Consider the following 18,762-nt stretch of genomic DNA (forward strand, 5'->3'; position numbering starts at 1 on the left):
ATATAACTGATTCAGGTTTTTCAAAAAATGTGTTACGTGATATTATCTCTAAAGCTACTACTACTAATAGTCAACACTTCATTGTATACTTACTAGGCAAACTATTCCGAGTGCATCACATGTATTAACTTACTCATGAAGTAGGTTCTGTCATCTTCACTTTGCAGAAGAAAAAAATAAATAAAGCTTTAGAGACGTTAAGAAATGTCTTCAAGGCCACATAATCAGTGTCAAGCCATAGAATTATAACAGTCATTCCAAACATTATATACTATGATCATTCTTGCCAGATAGAGTTATTAGGATTTTCACTGAGCTCTATGCCATTCTTTTATCTATATTCTTATTTCTTCTAATTCACACATTTGAGTATAGATATTTCACTTGCACTACATATCACTAGGTTCTGAAGACAGTCTAAGATTCCTCATGCACACATCGAAGTTGGTAGGTGCTAGTGCTTTGGCTGCCTAGCAACAGATGTTTCTTTATTCCAGGCAGGTGTAAAGAGCAAGCCCTGACTTTCAACAATAAAAGACACAGTGACTTTTCAAACCCTATAATCATAAAGGCACACAATTAGGCCTGGAATAAATCTATTCAATCCTCCTGCTTTCACATAGTAACATGCAAATAATCAAAACCACTCATCCTCTAAATCTCTCCCAAGAGACATCAGCCAGGACCAAGTTTATCCACTAAGGAGGACTTCTTGACTCTAAGAGTTTGACATTATTAGTACCAAAAATGTACAATTAGAATGTGTGCATTTTATACTATATAAGTTAAACATCAATAAAGCTACTTAAAATTTAAAAAGGAGAACACTTTCACACCAATAAATTGGAAGATGGGAAAAGAAGATCTCAGCGGTTGCGTAAACCATTCTAAAGTCTGTCTCTGGAAAAATTTGGAGTGAACAAGCTCAAATTTTATTAATATGATTTATTAGAGCTAAGTACTAAAGATGCTGAAAATTAAGTAGAAATTTAAATTTTAAGATGCTAAATTTAATTTAAAATTTAAATTTTAAGATGCTAAAATTTAAGTAGAACCAATTTAAAAATATGGGCTTCCCTGGTGGCTCAATGGTAAAGAATCCACCTGCCAAAAAGAAAACACGGGTTCAATCCCTGGTCCGGGAAGATCCCTGAAGAAGGAAATGGAAACCCACTCCAGTATTCTTGCCTGGAGAATTCCATGGACAGAGGAGCCTGGCGAGCTACAGTCCATGGGGTTGCAAAAGAGTTGAACACGTGAGTTGGACACAACTTAGCTACTGAACAAATGAATTAAAAAATATATACTCTATATCAGAGGTCAGTAAACTTTTTCTGTAAAAGGTAAGACAGTTAATATTTTAGGCATTTCAGGATTTACTAGTATCTGTCACAACTACTCAATCATACTAATGTAGCAATAAAAGCAGCCATAGACAATACATAAATGAATGAGTATGGCTGTGTTCCAATAAACTTTATTTTAAAAAAAATTTATTTGGCTGTGCCAGGTGTTAGTTGTGGCACATGGGATCTTCCATCTTTGTTGTAGCCTCTGGGATATTGGAGAAGGCAATGGCACCCCACTCCAGTACTCTTGCCTGGAAAATCCTATGGACGGAGGAGCCTGGTAGGCTGCAGTCCATGGCGTCGCTAAGAGTCGTACACGACTGAGCGACTTCACTTTCACTTTTCACTTTCATGCATTGGAGAAGGAAATGGCAACCCACTCCAGTGTTCTTGCCTGGAGAATCCCGGGGATGGGGGAGCCTGGTGGGCTGCCGTCTATGGGGTTGCACAGAGTCAGACACGACTGAAGCGACTTAGCAGCAGCAGCAGTAGCAGCTGGGATCTTTAGTTGCGGATTGTGGGGTCTATTTCCCTCACCAGGGATTGAACCCAGGCTCCCTGCTTTGGGAGCACAGAATCCTAACCATTGGACCACCAAGAGAGCCCCAAATAAGACTTTATTTATAAACTCAGGTAGCTGATCCAGCTTAGCCCAATGGCTGTAGTCTGCGGATCCCCTCTCTAGGGCTTTCAAATTGGCAGATAAACAATAAAGAAAGAGGGAAATAAAGAAAAATTTATCCATCTAACAGAAGGTGGAAAGAGGTGGGGGGTTAAAGAGCAGGGAGAAAAAATGAAAAAAACATCTTAAGTATGATAAAAAAAGGAATCCAAATCAGTTATCACAATAAATGGCAATGAGTTAAATTCAACTATTTTAACACTGCTAGACTGGATTGAAAAAGCAAAAAAAATTTAAATAGGAATGAAATAAAATTCAGTTATAATGATTATAAGATATATAAAGAAAAGGCTAAAAATTAGAAAAATATATGCCTCTTTTAAGGTAAACAACAAAAAACAATTATTGGGACTAAAGTAAGATACTACGTTAGGAATAAAAAGATAATCACACACACAAAAAAGCCTCAAGATAAACAAAGCAGTCCAAATTGAAAGGAGAAATGACAAATTCATAATAATAGATAATTTTAACATGGAAGAATTTAACAAAGTTTTTTTCAGAAGCTGATTATTCAAGCAGTTCAAAAAAGTACAAGTTTGAATTAATAACTACTTATATATAAAGAGAGAACAATGCAGCAACATCCTTCTTTCAAACACACACTGGAATTTTTTTAAATGAGTCACTAGTTAAGTCACAAAGGACAACAACAAATTTCAAAGAAACAAACATCACAGAGACCACATTCTCGGACAACAGTCAGACACTAAAGACTCCTAAGTAACACATTCCCTGGTGACGCAGATGGTAAAGAATCTGCCTGCATTGCTGGAGACCGGGGTTCAATCCCTGGGTTGGGAAGATCCCCTGGAGAAAGGAATGGCAACCCACTCCAGTATTCTTGCCTGGAGAATCCCTTGGACAGAGAAGCCTGGTGGGCTACAGCCCATGGGGTCATAAAGTGTTGGACACGACTGAGCAAGTAACATTTTATTTCACTTTCTTCTCTTAAAATAAAAGGTACAATGAGGAGTACAAAATATTTTTTAAAGTATGATAATGAAACAAATACTGTTCCTATAATCAGAGTTTGTAATACAGTAGAGGTAAAAATGATCACTCAAAAATTAATATATATTATGTATGATAGCTATATATGCATCTACATGCACACACACATACACATATAATTACACAATATATAACAGCAAACCATGCTAAGCGCTATAAAGGGAAAGCAGAGTGCAACAAGAGAACATGTCATTTGGGGTTTCCCTGAGAAAATGACATTTTGGGGGGTGGGAGGAGGAAGGGATGCACCTCCCAGGGAAAACAAAGTAGTAGAAAGGCCCTGAGGAGAAAAGGAACAAGGGAGTGGTTCTGGAGTGCAGGAGCAAGGGGCAGAGTAACCTGAAATACATGAAAATAAATTACACCTAGGAAAAGACTTCAACTTTAAAAACAGGATAAAACAAAATAAGAACTGAGTAATACTCCACTGTATAGATGTACCACATCTTCTTTATACCCTCCTCTGCTGATGGACATTTAAGTTGCTTCCACATCCTGGATATTGTACACAGAGCTGCAATGAACATTCGAGTACATGTATCTTTTGGAATTATGGTTACCTCTGGGTATATGCCCAGGAGTAGGATTTCTCAAATGGTAGTCCTATTTTTAGTGTTTTAAGGAACCTCAATACTGTTCTCCATAGTGGTTGTATCAATTTACATTCCCACCAATTCTGTAGGAGGGTTCCCTTTTCTTCTCACCCTCTCCAGCATTTATTGTTTGCAGATTTGTTTTTTTTTTTTTTTTGATAATGGCCATTCTGATAAGTGTGTGGTAATACCTCATTGTAGTTTTAATTTGCATTTCTCTAATAACCAGTGATAGTGATGCTGAGCATCTTTTCCTGTATTTGTTGGCCATCTGTATGTCTTCTCTGTCATTTTTTGTTTGGATTCTTTTTTTGATACTGAGCTGCTTGAGTATTTTGGAGATTAATCCCTTGTCAGTTGCTTCATTTGCAAATATCTCCTCCCAATCTGAGGGCTGTTTTTTAATCTTATTTATGGTTTCTTTTGCTGTGCCAGACACCCTGGAATGTGAAGTCCAGTGGGCTTTAGAAAGCATCACTATGAACAAAGCTAGTGGAGGTGATGGGATTCCAGTTGAACTACTCCAAATCCTGAAAGATGATGCTGTGAAAGTGCTGTACTCAATATGCCAGCAAATTTGGAAAACTCAGCAGTGGCCACAGGACTGGAAAGGGTCAGTTTTCATTCCAATCCCAAAGAAAGGCAATGCCAAAGAATGCTCAAACTACTGCACAATTGCACTCATCTCACACGCTAGTAAAGTAATGCTCAAAATTCTCCAAGCCAGGCTTCAGCAATACGTGAACCGTGAACTTCCAGATGTTCAAGCTCGATTTAGAAAAGGCAGAGGAACCAGAGATCAAAGTGCCAACATCTGCTGGATCATGGAAAAAGCAAGAGAGTTCCAGAAAAATATCTATTTCTGCTTTATTGACTATGCCAAAGCCTTTGACTGTATGGATCACAATAAACTGTGGAAAATTCTGAAAGAGATGGGAATACCAGACCACCTGACCTGCCTCTTGAGAAACCTGTATGCAGGTCAGGAAGCAACAGTTAGAACTGGACATGGAACAACAGACTGCTTCCAAATAGGGAAAGGAAGACATCAAGGCTGTATATTGTCACCCTGCTTATTTAACTTCTATGCAGAGTACATCATGAGAAACGCTGGGCTGGAAGAAGCACAAGCTGGAATCAAGATTGCCGGGAGAAATATCAATAACCTCAGACATGCAGATGACACCACCCTTATGGCAGAAAGTGAAGAGGAACTCAAAAGCCTCTTGATGAAAGTGAAAGTGGAGCGTGAAAAAGTTGGCTTAAAGCTCAACAGTCAGAAAACGAAGATCATGGCATCTGGTCCCATCACTTCATGGGAAATAGATGGGGAAACAGTGGAAACAGTGTCAGACTTTATTTTTTGGGGCTCCAAAATCACTGCAGATGGTGACTGCAGCCATGAAATTAAAAGACGCTTACTCCTTGGAAGGAAAGTTATGACCCACCTAGATAGCATATTCAAAAGCAGAGACATTACTTTGCCAACAAAGTTCCATCTAGTCAAGGCTACAGTTTTTCCAGTGGCCATGTATGGATGTGAGAGTTGGACTGTGAAGAAAGCTGAGCACTGAAGAACTGATGATTTTGAACTGTGGTGTTGGAGAAGACTCTTGAGAGTCCCTTGGACTGCAAGGAGATCCAACCAGTCCATTCTAAAGGAGATCAGTCCTGGGTGTTCACTGGAAGGACTGATGCTAAAGCTGAAACTCCAATACCTTGGCTACCTCATGCGAAGAGTTGACTCGTTGGAAAAGATTCTGATGTTGGGAGGGATTGGGAGCAGGAGGAGAAGGGGACAACAGAGGATAAGATGGCTGGATGGCATCACTGACTCGATGGACGTGAGTCTGAGTGAACTGCGGGAGTTGGTGATAGACAGGGAGGCATGGTGTGCTGCAATTCATGGGGTCACAAAGAGTCGGACACGACTGATCGACTGAACTGAACTGAACTTGCTGTGCCAAAAGCTTTTAAATTTAATTAGGTCCTATTTGTTTATTTTTGTTTTTCTTGTCACTACTCTAGGAGGTGGGTCAAAAAAGATCTTGCTGCAATTTATGTCAAAGAATGTTTTCCATGTTTTCCTCTAAGAGTTTTACAGTATCCAGCCTTACATAGAGGCAATAGAATATTACTCAGGCACAAAAAGAAACAAAATTGTGCCATCTGCAGAGACATGGATGGACCTAGGGACTGTCATACAGTCTGAAGTCAGAAAGAGAAAAACAAGCATCATATATTATCACCTATATGTGGAATCTAGAAAAATGGTACAGATGAACTTAGTTACAAAGCATAAACAGAGACACAGAAATAGAGAATAAACATATGTATACCAAGGGTCAGGGGTGGGGTGGTGAGATTAATTGGGAAATCGGGATTGACATATATACACTATGCATAAAATAGACAACTAATGAGAACCCACTGTATAACACAGGGAACTCTATTCAGTGTTCTGTGGTGACCTCATGGGAAAGAAATATAAAAAAGAGGGGATATATATATATGAATAACTAATTGTCTTTGCTCCATCAGAAACTAATACAACTTGTAAGACAACTCTGTGTGTGTAAAGGTCGCTCAGTCATGTCCGACTCTTTATGACCCCATGGACTATAAGGTCCATGGAATTCTCTAGGCCAGAATTCTGGAGTGGGTAGCCTTTTCTTTCTCCAGGGGATCTTCCCTACTCAAGGATCAAACCAGGGTCTCCTGCATTACAGGCGGATTCTTTACCAACTGAGTTATCAGGGAAGCCTAAGGCAACTATACTCCAATAAAAATTGATTTTAAAATGAAAATAAAAACAGTTAAAAAGAACAATGATTGTTGTAATCAAATTAAACATCTTTAGAAATATAAAAAGCATTATTCCCATTTAACTGAAAAATTTTAAGAAAGTATTCTAAATTTACAGTTTTTAAGAACTTGTTATTCATCTCTTACAGAGAGGGCAATGGCACCCCACTCCAGTACTCTTGCCTGGCAAATCCCATGGATGGAGGAGTCTGGTAGGCTGCAGTCCATGGGGTCACTAAGAGTAGGACATGACTGAGCAACTTCACTTTCACTTTTCACTTTCACACATTGGAGAAGGAAATGGCAACCCACTCCAGTGTTCTTGCCTGGAGAATCCCAGGGATGGGGGAGCCTGGTGGTTGCTGTCTATGGGGTCGCACAGAGTCGGACACAACTGAAGTGACTTAGCAGCAGCATTCATCTCTTAACCATTACCTTGACCAGAACAGCATTCATTTCTCCAAGTTCCATCTTAAACTATAAGTATTTTCCACCCAATTAAGTTTTTTAAAACTATGTTTAAGATATTCAGATTACCCTTCATACCTATTAGAAATGGCTTTCCATAATTAGTTGATCTCAATATTCATGGAGTACCACAAATACCACAAATAATTCCAGCTGTGGAATCAAACAGCCCTGGATTTCAAGTTATAACCTACCCCTTTCTAATTCTTAGATTCCACATCGGTAAAATGGGGTTAATAATCAAACTTGACGATGGGGATTTATAGGGTCTAAGTGATAACCCATGTAGATGCAGGACAGTATAATGTGATAAAAAGAAGACAAATTTGGTTCAAATCCCAACCCTACAACCTAAGAGTTGTAGGACTTTTGGCAAGTTATTAACATCTCACTGCCTAGGTTTCTTTCTCTGTGGCATGCATTTCAAATAATACCTAGCCTCACAGTTTTACGAATTAAATAATTCATGTAAAGTACTTATCATTCCATAAACATGAACTACAATTAGTATTAATAATAAAAACTATTGTTGTTCTATACTTAATTTCTAACAGTCTCATAACAAGATTTGAGGAGACTTTCTTCTCTGCCCTCACTCAAGACATTACAACTGACAATCCTAGGGGCTCTCATTTCCTTCTAAAGGGTATTAGATGTTGGAACATATTAGCAGGCAAATTTCACTATTTCTAAAATGTTTTCAGTAGCCTAATGCACAACTACTTTGTTAGGACCATTAAAAGCTATCCTTCTTGAAGACTGGGATTCTTTAGTAGGAACTAACAGAACTCTTGAGATTCCTTATAAGTGAAAGATTGATGACTTCATTGAAAGTCCCCATAACTTACCAATTCATTAGATATTTTCAATACCTTAATTTTGTGCTTCAAAAATGCATGCTAAGCTCCATACAAAGTCAGAGTATTATATATACAACAGTTCAACGAACCTATTGTACATTCCCTTCGACTGTTTGCTCCTTCAGATAGGATAAAACAATCATAAAACTCTAAAACTGTGAGTTTTAGAGTTTAAAACTCTAACTCCTAGCAAAGCTGGGCCCACTCCAAGAATTTTTATTGAAACTGAGATTAACAATGTTATATCCAATCCTTTTATTTATAATTAACATATAATACTACCTTAGTTTCAGGTGTACACTGATTCCACACTCCGAAATGATCACCGCATTAAGACGAGTTATCATCCGTCACCATGCAAAGCTGTTACAGGGTTACTGACTCGTCGATGTGTGCATTATATCCTCCTGACCTATTTATTTTATAAATGTGTACCTTTTAATCCCCTTCACCTATTTTGTCCACCTCCCCAAACCCCTCTCCCTCTGGCAACCACCAGCTTATTCTTGGACTCTGTGAACCTGTATCTGCTTTGTTTGTTCATTTGTTGTTCATTTTTTATATTCCTCATATAAGTGAAATCATATGTAAATCCAGTCTCTCTATATCAAAAACTGTCATGGCTCTTCCATAGTATTCCAGATGCTGAATTACTTGAAGGAAATCCAACACATAAAAAGCTGGGAACTTAACCAAATTCAATCAGCCGAAATTCAGGGGGGCACTTGTTAGGTAGTAAGTTAGTTTTTAGAGCCAAAACACAACAGTGAGCTACACAATATACTTTTCTTTCATAAGAATTTTCTATACAGTTTCACAGAATAATGTCTATTCTGTTCTTAAACTATCCTAACTTATTTTACTGAGGAGGAACATACAATCAGAGAGGACAATGTTATGAAAAATGCAGCAAACTGTTTAATGCAGTAATCTGTTAAAAGAAAGGAAAATTTCCAACAAAACTTCAGGGTTCTAATATATCAAAAAGCCTAATGTCTTGACCATTTCAAGTGCAAAAGCAGCTCTCCCATATTTGGTTAACATCTCCTGCCCAATACCAACAGTAATGGACAATCGGAATAGGTAATTGCTGATAGCTGCAAAAACAACTAGATGGAAGCATTAATCCTACTTTATGGGCTTAAGTTTAGACTTTAAAAAAATAAAGTATTTTGTTCCTCAAACAATAAAGGGATTTTCTTTCTGGGGATGACGGATGTTGGATTTTGTTAGTATTTTAAACTACTGCTTTGTCTCTAAGGTGTCATTCACCTTTACTTAAAAAGTAAAAGATAATAACAGTAGTAGTGGTAGTAGGAATATAGTAGTAATCATAATAGTAATAATGGCACCCCACTCCAGTACTCTTGCCTGGAAACTCCCATGGACAGAGGAGCCTGGTAGGCTGTAGTCCGTGGGGTCACGAAGAATCGGACACGACTGAACGACTTAGCTTTCACTTTTCACTTTCATGCTTTGGAGAAGGAAATGGCAACCCACTCCAGTGTTCTTGCCTGGAGAATCCCAGGGATGGGGAAGCCTGGTGGGCTGCCGTCTATGGGGTCGCATAGAGTCGGACACGACTGAAGCGACTTGGCAGCAGCAGCAGCATAATAGTAATAATGCCTAACACATACAGCACTTTAAGTTCTGGGCACTGTTTAGGACATTAATCTCTACATTTAATCACTTAATTAATCATTTAGTCATGTAACCATTACATTAAGTGCACTTAAACCTTACCACTACCTCGTGAAGAGGGGATACTATTATTCCCATTTTATAGATGAAAAAACAAGGTACAAAGAGGTTAAGTAATTTATCCAGTATTCCCATGGCTAGTAAGTAGCAGAGCCAGAATACAAATCTACACAGCCTGATTTCAGAGTAAAAATAATTTATTTTATCGATGGAATTAAACTAACTATATGTAAATAATACTAAGGACATCAAGACAAACACATTGCATAATTTATAAATTAGAAAACAAAACAAGAAAATTCACCTTGTTTTTCTTCCCTTTTAAATCCTAAGTCCCAAATAACAAAATATATTTCAATCTACTTAGGTAAAAAGACTACAATACCCCAAATTTCCACCATTTGTTCCACAAATTAAGCTTTTTTTCTCTAGTTCTCTTATAAGTTAGAAGTGAATCACTGCATCCATATAGATTAACTAGAATACTAAGAACCAAGGCCGCCTACATCCACATGACTTTATCATTTGTGCCAAGAAATTACTGCCTACAAAGATAAAACTGTAAATCAGTAAATAACTTCACTGTTTAGCTCAAGAACCTCCCAAAAGTCCAGTTATCTCAACAACAGACTATTCAAACTGTTTCTTTTTCACAATATTCCTTCAATAGGGCAAATAACTCAAACAGTTGTATACTTTTAAGACTTGGTTAAGATTCTTGCCTCAATGTTTCTACTAATTCTAAACTATTATATCACAAATTTTACCCCATTTCAATCATATCACTGCACTGACAGACCTATCTTAAATCTCTCAGGGTCACACCTGAAATTCTCCACTATCTGCCCATGACCTCTCCATTGTAAGGTCCACTAAGTGTGATCTCCTTACTGTAGTAAGCAATAAACTCAGTTTTGCTTAATCAACAAGCCTTTTTGGCCTTCTTTGGGGCAGTGGACAGTCAACAAAAGATAATATTCTGTTATTCCATTTCAGCTGCTCTCTTAACAACTCCTTTTTTAAAAAAATCTCTTCTTAGAGACCACAGGTAAAATTAAATGCACCAGGAAATCGGATCATTATAGAAAAAGAAACATAAACCAGCCAGTGGAAGGGGGCCAAGTAAATCTAATAATAAACTCAACATGAGACCTGAAACTATATATATATATATATATATATATATATATATATAGTCACAGCTTAAGCTGAATTGGGTTAGTTATGCATTTCACAATGGTTTAAAAATCCCTAAAATTGAAATTTAAAAATAAAAAATGCCTTCATATATCAAAGTTTAAATAAAATATTCTGCCATCTGATTAGATTCAACAAAAATTTTTTACTTGAACTCATATGCCTCTACTTTCATATATCAAATATGAGTATACGAAATATAGTTTAAATCTTTAAAAAATAAAAATGATTTAAACCCATATAATACTTAGAATACAAAAATTTTTCAAATCCATTCATTCATCTATTATTTATTTAGTATAAATAAATAGTATTTACTTAGTATTTATTTAAACATCTATTATTTAGTATATTGCAGTTTTTTAAAGATGACCTTTTAAATTATACCCCATCTCATTTCCAAAAGGATTTGGGATGACTGACAAAAACACATTGAACAACTAAAACAAACACATGAAGAAAAATAAAGAAAAAAATTGCAAACTCTTTCACACACATACACACAAACACACACATATGAAAGAACTGTTTCAGATACTCAGAACCAAAAGAAGTTTCTAGCTTTCTCAGGAAGGGCATACTGCAGATCTGATAGACATTGCTTTAAATTAGAAGTGCTGTTTAAGTGAATTAAGTTAAGCACAGTATGTGGCTGGGAGAAGAGAAAGCAGATTAAAAGTCAGGGAATCAAGATCAGTAATAGGATGAGCATGAGCAGGAACCCAAGGAACACCTTTTAGAAATGCACAAAGAGAAAGACAAATGTAAACTCAGATTTTGCCCTCATATTACATGACTTTTATTCATGTGCCTTCAAAAAAGTGAATGGAAATATTAAAACTATATTTTAATTTCAACATATAGCCTATATCAAGAAAACAAATATTAACAAATTCAGCTATTAGCAGAATGTATTGGCTATACTGTATTTAACACAGTACTTACCTTCGCTGACAGCATGGGGCTTAACAATGCAACAAGTAGTACAATTAGTAAATTTAGCAGTGTTTGCTGGCCCACACACTCCACTTGAAGGAAAAAATAACTCCATTTCCTAAAGACACAGAGAAATGACTTTGGCACATGTAATTTTGTTATACATCTGTAAAACGACTCAGGAAATGTGCATCAGAGACTACTATCTGGGTACCTCAGAGAGGAGCTAAAGTAGAGGATATAGGGGAAGTGACTGTCCCAGGGAGGCCCCATAGTGTCCTACCCAAATACAATCTCTTTTACTCCTAAGCTAATTATATGAGAAGGGAAGAACAAAGCAATCACTTTTAAAGTTTCACAATGTAAATTCTTTCCTGAATTTCCTAAAAATTTTTACAAAGACTAACTGATGAACTGAACCTTGTTCTAAGTCTTAAAAAAGAACATATAAAGAAGTATTAAAGCAATGACAATATGTACTATTCTGTCCCAGGAATAAAACTGAGAATGTCTTAACATTTTGAATATTGGATGTAATCAATATAAGGTTTCCTATTTTATCCAAAGTATCAGTTTATGAGACACAGGTTCAATTCAAAGCTTTTCATTAAAATGTCTAAAATGCCGTTAAAAATTAGGAAATCTTTACAGAAACAGATGAGTATTCAAGAATCAGAGCTACAGTTAGTTAAAATTAATTTACTATATATGTATATAAATAGTACTAGTTGAAAGTCAAATCACATGAACCTTATTTTATAGCCAGATACATGTTGTGCTATTTGCTTTGCACATAATTCATTAAAAGGACAACCCAGCAATTTGAACTGGCCATGAAGATGGCCACACTAACCATTTTTTCAGACGTGCGCTTCTCTGCCACTAAGCTTTTCTACTATTATCTCCACCGTTCGATATAAAGCCGACTGTCCTCAAAGAACCATGCTAATGTGTAAAGGATCACTTCAAAGATCACTTCCTCCAGGAGGCCTTTACTGATGCTGCCAATCATCAGTACCCTATACTTCTCCAAGGTTGTGGTTATTTTGGTAATTGCCCCCCAAAATAACTAACTTGCATAGCCTTGTAGGTGCTTCAGCCTCTAAAACAAAGAGCTCAAAGTAAATACTCACTTTCACTAAATTTAAAAATTGAAAGATAATAGGATGTGTTACGGTACCACACTGGTATGCAGTTTAAAACAACCACTTGGGGGACCTCCCTGGTGGTCCAGAGGTTAAGACTGCACTCCCAGTGCAGGGGTGCAGGTCTGATTGCTCACTGAGGAGCTAAGATATAAAATGCCTTATGGTGCTGCCAGAAAAACAATCTGAGGAACTGTTCAAATAGTAGCATATATACTTGAGTGATTCCAGCATTAATGACTCTTTAGAATTAAAATGTTCCATTCCTTAGACAAGTATCTTTCTATTGTATTAATGCCTTTGCTTATTACTCTTCTTGATGAGTATCACCAAGTACTGCTTGCAGAGCTGTACTAGATGCTTTGATAACATATTCTCAGAGAATGTGTATGGTACAGGTGAAAATACCTATGGTACAGGTGAAAACTCCAATACCTACAGGGTCTTGGTAGGTAGTGAATGAATGAATGAAGTAAACCCAGTGTGACAAGAAGTATGGTACAGGTGAAAATACCTATGGTACAGGTGAAAACTCCAATACCTACAGGGTCTTGGTAGGTAGTGAATGAATGAATGAAGTAAACCCAGTGTGACTGCAAACTGTAAGGACAGGGCCCTTCTACAGCTCCTCTTCTCTGCTTCCTTTGCAACAAAACTTCTCAAAAAAGATGTCTTCATTCTGTCTTCTCTTCCATTTCCTCTTAAACTTACAACTAATTAGGCTTTCACTCTGTGGAAGTTTACTCATGAAAATCCCCAGCCACCTCCACGTTGCCATGTACCCTGGTTAATTCTCAGACCTCACCTTACCTGACCCAACAGCATTTGACACAATTGATCCCTTCATCCTGGAATGCTTTCATTACTTGGTTTCTCCCCACCTCATTAGTCACTTCTCAGTCTCCTTTAATGATTTTCTCCTATCTAGCAGACCCCTAAGTGCTCATGAGGGGTCTAGTACTATCTATTGTCACTATTCTATTGCCACTGTCTTGCTGAGGTCCTTGAGTCCCATGGCTTTCAACGCTCTCTGTATTCTGATGGTTCCTACACTTTAACCTCCAGCTCAACTTCTGCCCTAAACTACACATCCATATTGACATTTCAGATTTAAAACATCCAAAACAGAACTTCTCATTTCCACTGTCTCCCATTAATCTGTTCAATCCCACCTTTTCCCTTATACTTCAATTGCACAAGCCAAAAATAAACAACAACAAGAAACTAGCAATTCCTGATTCTTCTCCACCTGTCCCATATATCAGGAAATCCTTCAAAATATATCCAGAATCCATCCACTACCTCCACATCTATCACTCTGGTCCATGCCACATGCCAACCAACTCTCCCTTTAACAATTTCACTAACCACCTGACTGACCTCCCATTCCAACTTTTCCCACAACACACGTCCCTCCACCCTAACTGGTCCATTATTAACAGTAGTAAAAATGAAACTTAGAAAAATCGTGTCACTCCTCTGCACAGTGCCCTCCAACATCTCCTGTCTCATTCACAATAAATTTCAAAGTCCCAGATGTCCTACAAGGCCTTATGGGACCTGGTCCCTTGCTACACCTGACCTAATCTTCAACCTATTTCCATGAAGCTATTTCTGCCCCAGCATCACTGGCCTAACCTCCTCACTGTTCCTTGAACACAGCAAATATCCTACCTCAGAATCTTTACATGTATTGTTCCCTTTCTTCCCGGAACACTTTCCCCCAGACATTTGCATGGCTTTCTCCTTCACTTCCTTCTGATCTCTGCTCAAACCAGAGACTGTAAGGACTTTCTGAATATACTAGATTTAACAGCATTCTAGAGACTTCCCTGGTGGTCCAGTGGTTAAGAATCCACCTTCCAACGCAGGGGGGATGTGCGTTTGATCCCTGGTCGGGGAACCAAGATCTCACATGCTAAGGGGCAACTACGCCTGTGCGCTGCCACTGCTGGGTCTCCTGCCACAGCTAGAAAGCCTGGGCACTTTAACAAAATATCCCGCACGCCTCAGCTAAGACCGGACACAGCCAAAACTAAAATAATTTTTTTTTTAAATAGTATTCCACACCTCCACTCCACATATGATCCTTCTGACTCTGGTCTTTTTCTGTGGCCTTCTCCTGGTTTATTTGCCTCAGAGCACTTATCAGTAGACATCAGAGTTATAGATCTGTTTATTTATTATCTGACATTAGAAGAGCTGTAAGCTCCATGAGAAGCAGGATTTTGCCTTGTTCACAATAGCTTCTTAATAAACATTTTGGAATGATTGAAATTCAGAAGCAGTTTATTTAACATATGAAGAATTTTTATTTATCTACCCTGAACAAATGAGAAAAAAAAGACATTCAGAAGGCTTAAGGAACAAGCCCTTACGAGTTAATACATGGTAAAGTCATGTTTCAAAATCTAGTCATACTAACTCCAAAGTCCTGAACTTTTTCTATAATATCACTTCTCTTTCAGATGTAAAAAGCAATGCTAGAATGTTCCAACTCTAGTTTAACCAATTATTTGACCAATTATTTTTGTCCCAACCTCTTTTTTGCTCAGTTTAAAAAAATAAAAACCCAAGTTTTTCAAGTACTCATTTATATATGAATAAATATGTATTTAAGGCAAAAATATAAAGATTGCCACTTAAATATATCTTGGTGAAAGTGAGATTCTATGCCTTTGCTTTCTCTTTCTCCTTGGGCTGACTGCCATATCTGTCTCACCTATTAATTCAGCTAATATTTGCAAGAACCCTGTTACTAGATCATGGTTATATGGCAAGTAATTTAGAGACTTCAAACAACAAATATACTGATAATGTCAAACAAAAGAATTCATATTCATTTGTGATTTCAGCTGCTTTAAACATTCTGCATAAAGCTTTCCTCTTTCTGAGGTTCTTTGCTATTACTTTAAGTCTTTTATATGTCTCTAAATGACCTAGCAGGGAAGGATAAAGATATGCAACTTTCCCAAAAAATAAAACTCAGACTCAATTTGATCAGCTTTAAGTATACAGTTTTTTGTACTGTATTTTATACAAATTGTTAAGTATATACTTATATCATTTCATAAATTTCACCCTGATAAGACCCCATGTGAAATCTCCTAAAACATTTGACTAATCTATACCCATATCCTTAATCATCATGATAAAATACATTAATAAATGGTTGCCAGTTACAGGTGTCTCTGAAAATTTCACACAGTCATTTTAAATATCATTTTTGTAAAGGACTCAATTTAAGACATTTAAAAAAAATTACCGAAATCTACATATTCTAATGTCAAATATGAAATCTGTTCTCAGAAAATAAACCAAGATATTGATGAAATATGAAGTCACATGATCAGTGCACCCTTATTACAAACATGAAAAGAATTAGAACCTAACAAAACATCCAAAGGTAAGGAAATGCTGAAGTAAAAATGCTTTATCCATGCAGGAGAATATTCCACAGCCAGCAAAACTTAAGGACTTCCTCAGTGGCTCGGCACTAAAAGAATCCACCTACAATGCAGAAGAGGGTTCAGTCCCTGGGTTGGGAAGATCCCCTGGAGAAGGAAATGGCAACCCATTCCAGTATTCTTGCCTGGAGAATCCCATGGATAGAGGAGCCTGGCGGGCTACTGACCATGGGGTTGCAAAGAGTCAGACATGACTGAGCAACTAACACTTTCACTTTCATATCATAAAACTTGCTAGTATTATTCCACTTTGTATATGACCAGACTAAAAACCATCTTAAATTAGCTGAGAAACTTCTCAGAATGCTAAGAGTTAACTTGCATTTCATTAATTCAACATCAGTATAAACCCAGTGGAGTAATACCTTATTTGTATAAATTTAAAATGAGAATTATTAATAGAAAAACTTTCATAAACACTAGCTACATGTAGAAAAAGGAAGGATGTTAAGCTTGAAAATATGGTGTCAAGTCTGAGTCAAAGAAAGAATATGTCTTTTTGAATATTCACTTTCCATAAAGTGGTATTCTTACAGGAATAATTCATTTACTGATAAGCCTCAGTGATTTAAGTCTTTGGAACAAAACAAGACAACAAGTATTTTAACTGGAGAAACTTATTCAGAGGATGACCAGGTTGCCAGTTCTCAAAGGACACATATCATTGAAACACTGTTTCAGTTTGGTCAGTCAGTCTTGTCCCACTCTTTGCGACCCCATGGACTGCAGCACACCAAGCTTCCCTATCCATCACCAACTCCCAGAGCTTGCTCAAACTCATGTCTGTTTAATTACAAGCAAAAGGTCAAAGGTTTCTTCTACTATTAGATCAGCTGCATAAATCTACCTTAAGTCAGCTGTGACAAAATGCTTTACTCTGACATCAAACATTTAGGAAAACCAAAACAAATTAAAATAGTTTAAAAACACCTTACTCTGGCAGCACAAGCAAAAGAATCGGGGCCATGAGCTGCATTCTTTATGCCATCTGTTCCAAAGAGGGCTCTAATGCTTTCAGGAGCATCTGTACGTGCCAGTCCAGAGTTCGCAGGTCCAAGAAGTCTCTTCCATTCACATACAGCATCATCTCGTAAAATCTCCATGGCAATTATAGGTCCACTTGTAATAAACTGGATCAGCTCACTGTGAAACAGGTGAAAGATTGATTTGCTTCATTTCTGTATTAACCAAGGCATCTCTCTTAACAAAGAAATATTACCATTTGAGTATTTAATCACATAGCTATAAATATGAATATTATTGTCTCAGAACTATTGGACATAGTGAATTTTACATGGATAAGGTAAAGTTTTTATAAACTGAGTGTCCTGCAGTAGCCTGAGTCACTACAAATCACTGTTGTCAAACCAATTACTGTTAGCAGAAGCATCAATGTTTCAGTGAACTAAGACTATTTCATTGATTTAAAATGCATATTGTTGATCTATATTGCTTTTTGCATTGTTCTGAAAGGTACAGAAGAATCTTCTTGTTTTAACATATTTAACATGGTAGTCAAATAAAATCTCAATAGACAAAGTGATGAGTGATGTCTTGGAATATATTTGTAGTAAGAATCCAATAATTTCTGTGTAGATTTATTAGAATTCAAAGAATGACAATGAATTTTCAGTCACTAAGCACTGAGTTGGTCAAGTGACATACAAGACATTAAACTAGAAGCTGTAATAATACAAATATATACAAAGACTATAATGAAGAATAATTTCCAAGAGAATTATGGATGCCTATTCTACACAAGGTTTGGGAATATTTTGATAATGCTTTGTTTAAAATAACCTATAACATAATGATTTTCTTATGTAAAACTTGAATAAAACACTATTATGTACAGGACACCAACTAGAATGTTTTCCATAGCTTGGCTAATCCTTCATTATTAGAAAAGTAAGCACTTCTCCTTTGTCAACAGTAATGAGGTACACCATATTCACTTAACTTTAAATACAACCCAAATATTTAGAAGATAGATTTACTTTCTAACATATTTGTCGATATATTTCAAACAGCAAAATGTGTATCAAACAATTTATTTAACACAAGGGTTCTACGAACAATGTTTTACATACACTGAGAATACCATTAATAGTTTAAAACACAAATAGATACTCAACATAAATGTAATTATTACTCTATTTTTATTCTACTGAAATCTAAAAAGAAAGCTACGCTCCTCATAATTTAAGCAGTTCATGCCATTTGCTTCTGACTAACGTTTAGCATATTTATTTAAAAAAGAATTTTCACCTAGTAAAAGGAGAGGGGGAAAAACATACCAATTCTTAGAAAAAAAGCTCTCTGCAGTTGTAAGATGTTGCCAAGGACTTTTTTTAAGATATTTTTATTTTATTTATTTGCCCCACTGGGTCTTAGCAGTGACATGCAGGATCTTTAGCTGAGGCATGTGAACTCTAGTTGTGGCATATGGGATCTAGTTCCCTGGCCAGGGACTGAACCTGCATTGGGAGTGTGGAGTCTTAGCCACTGCACCACAGGGAAGTCCCTGCTAAGGACTTTTTGACAA

At 36.8% G+C, this 18,762-nt stretch overlaps 1 protein-coding gene across 2 annotated transcripts in view; it reads right to left on the reverse strand.

Moving 5' to 3' along the window:
- NME7 (NME/NM23 family member 7) overlaps positions 1 to 18,762 on the reverse strand; it is a 247,373-nt gene that overhangs the window by 165,589 nt on the left and 63,022 nt on the right. For both annotated transcript variants that reach the window (XM_019976176.2, XM_070768118.1), the window contains exons 6-7: positions 17,153 to 17,360; positions 11,615 to 11,723 (exon numbers count right to left, since the gene is read on the reverse strand). In XM_019976176.2, the coding sequence (XP_019831735.1) occupies positions 11,615 to 11,723; positions 17,153 to 17,360 (317 nt within the window). The remainder of the gene's footprint in view (positions 1 to 11,614; positions 11,724 to 17,152; positions 17,361 to 18,762) is intronic.

The sequence above is a fragment of the Bos indicus genome, chromosome 16 (assembly GCF_029378745.1).
Source record: "Bos indicus isolate NIAB-ARS_2022 breed Sahiwal x Tharparkar chromosome 16, NIAB-ARS_B.indTharparkar_mat_pri_1.0, whole genome shotgun sequence".
Lineage (NCBI taxonomy): Eukaryota > Metazoa > Chordata > Mammalia > Artiodactyla > Bovidae > Bos > Bos indicus.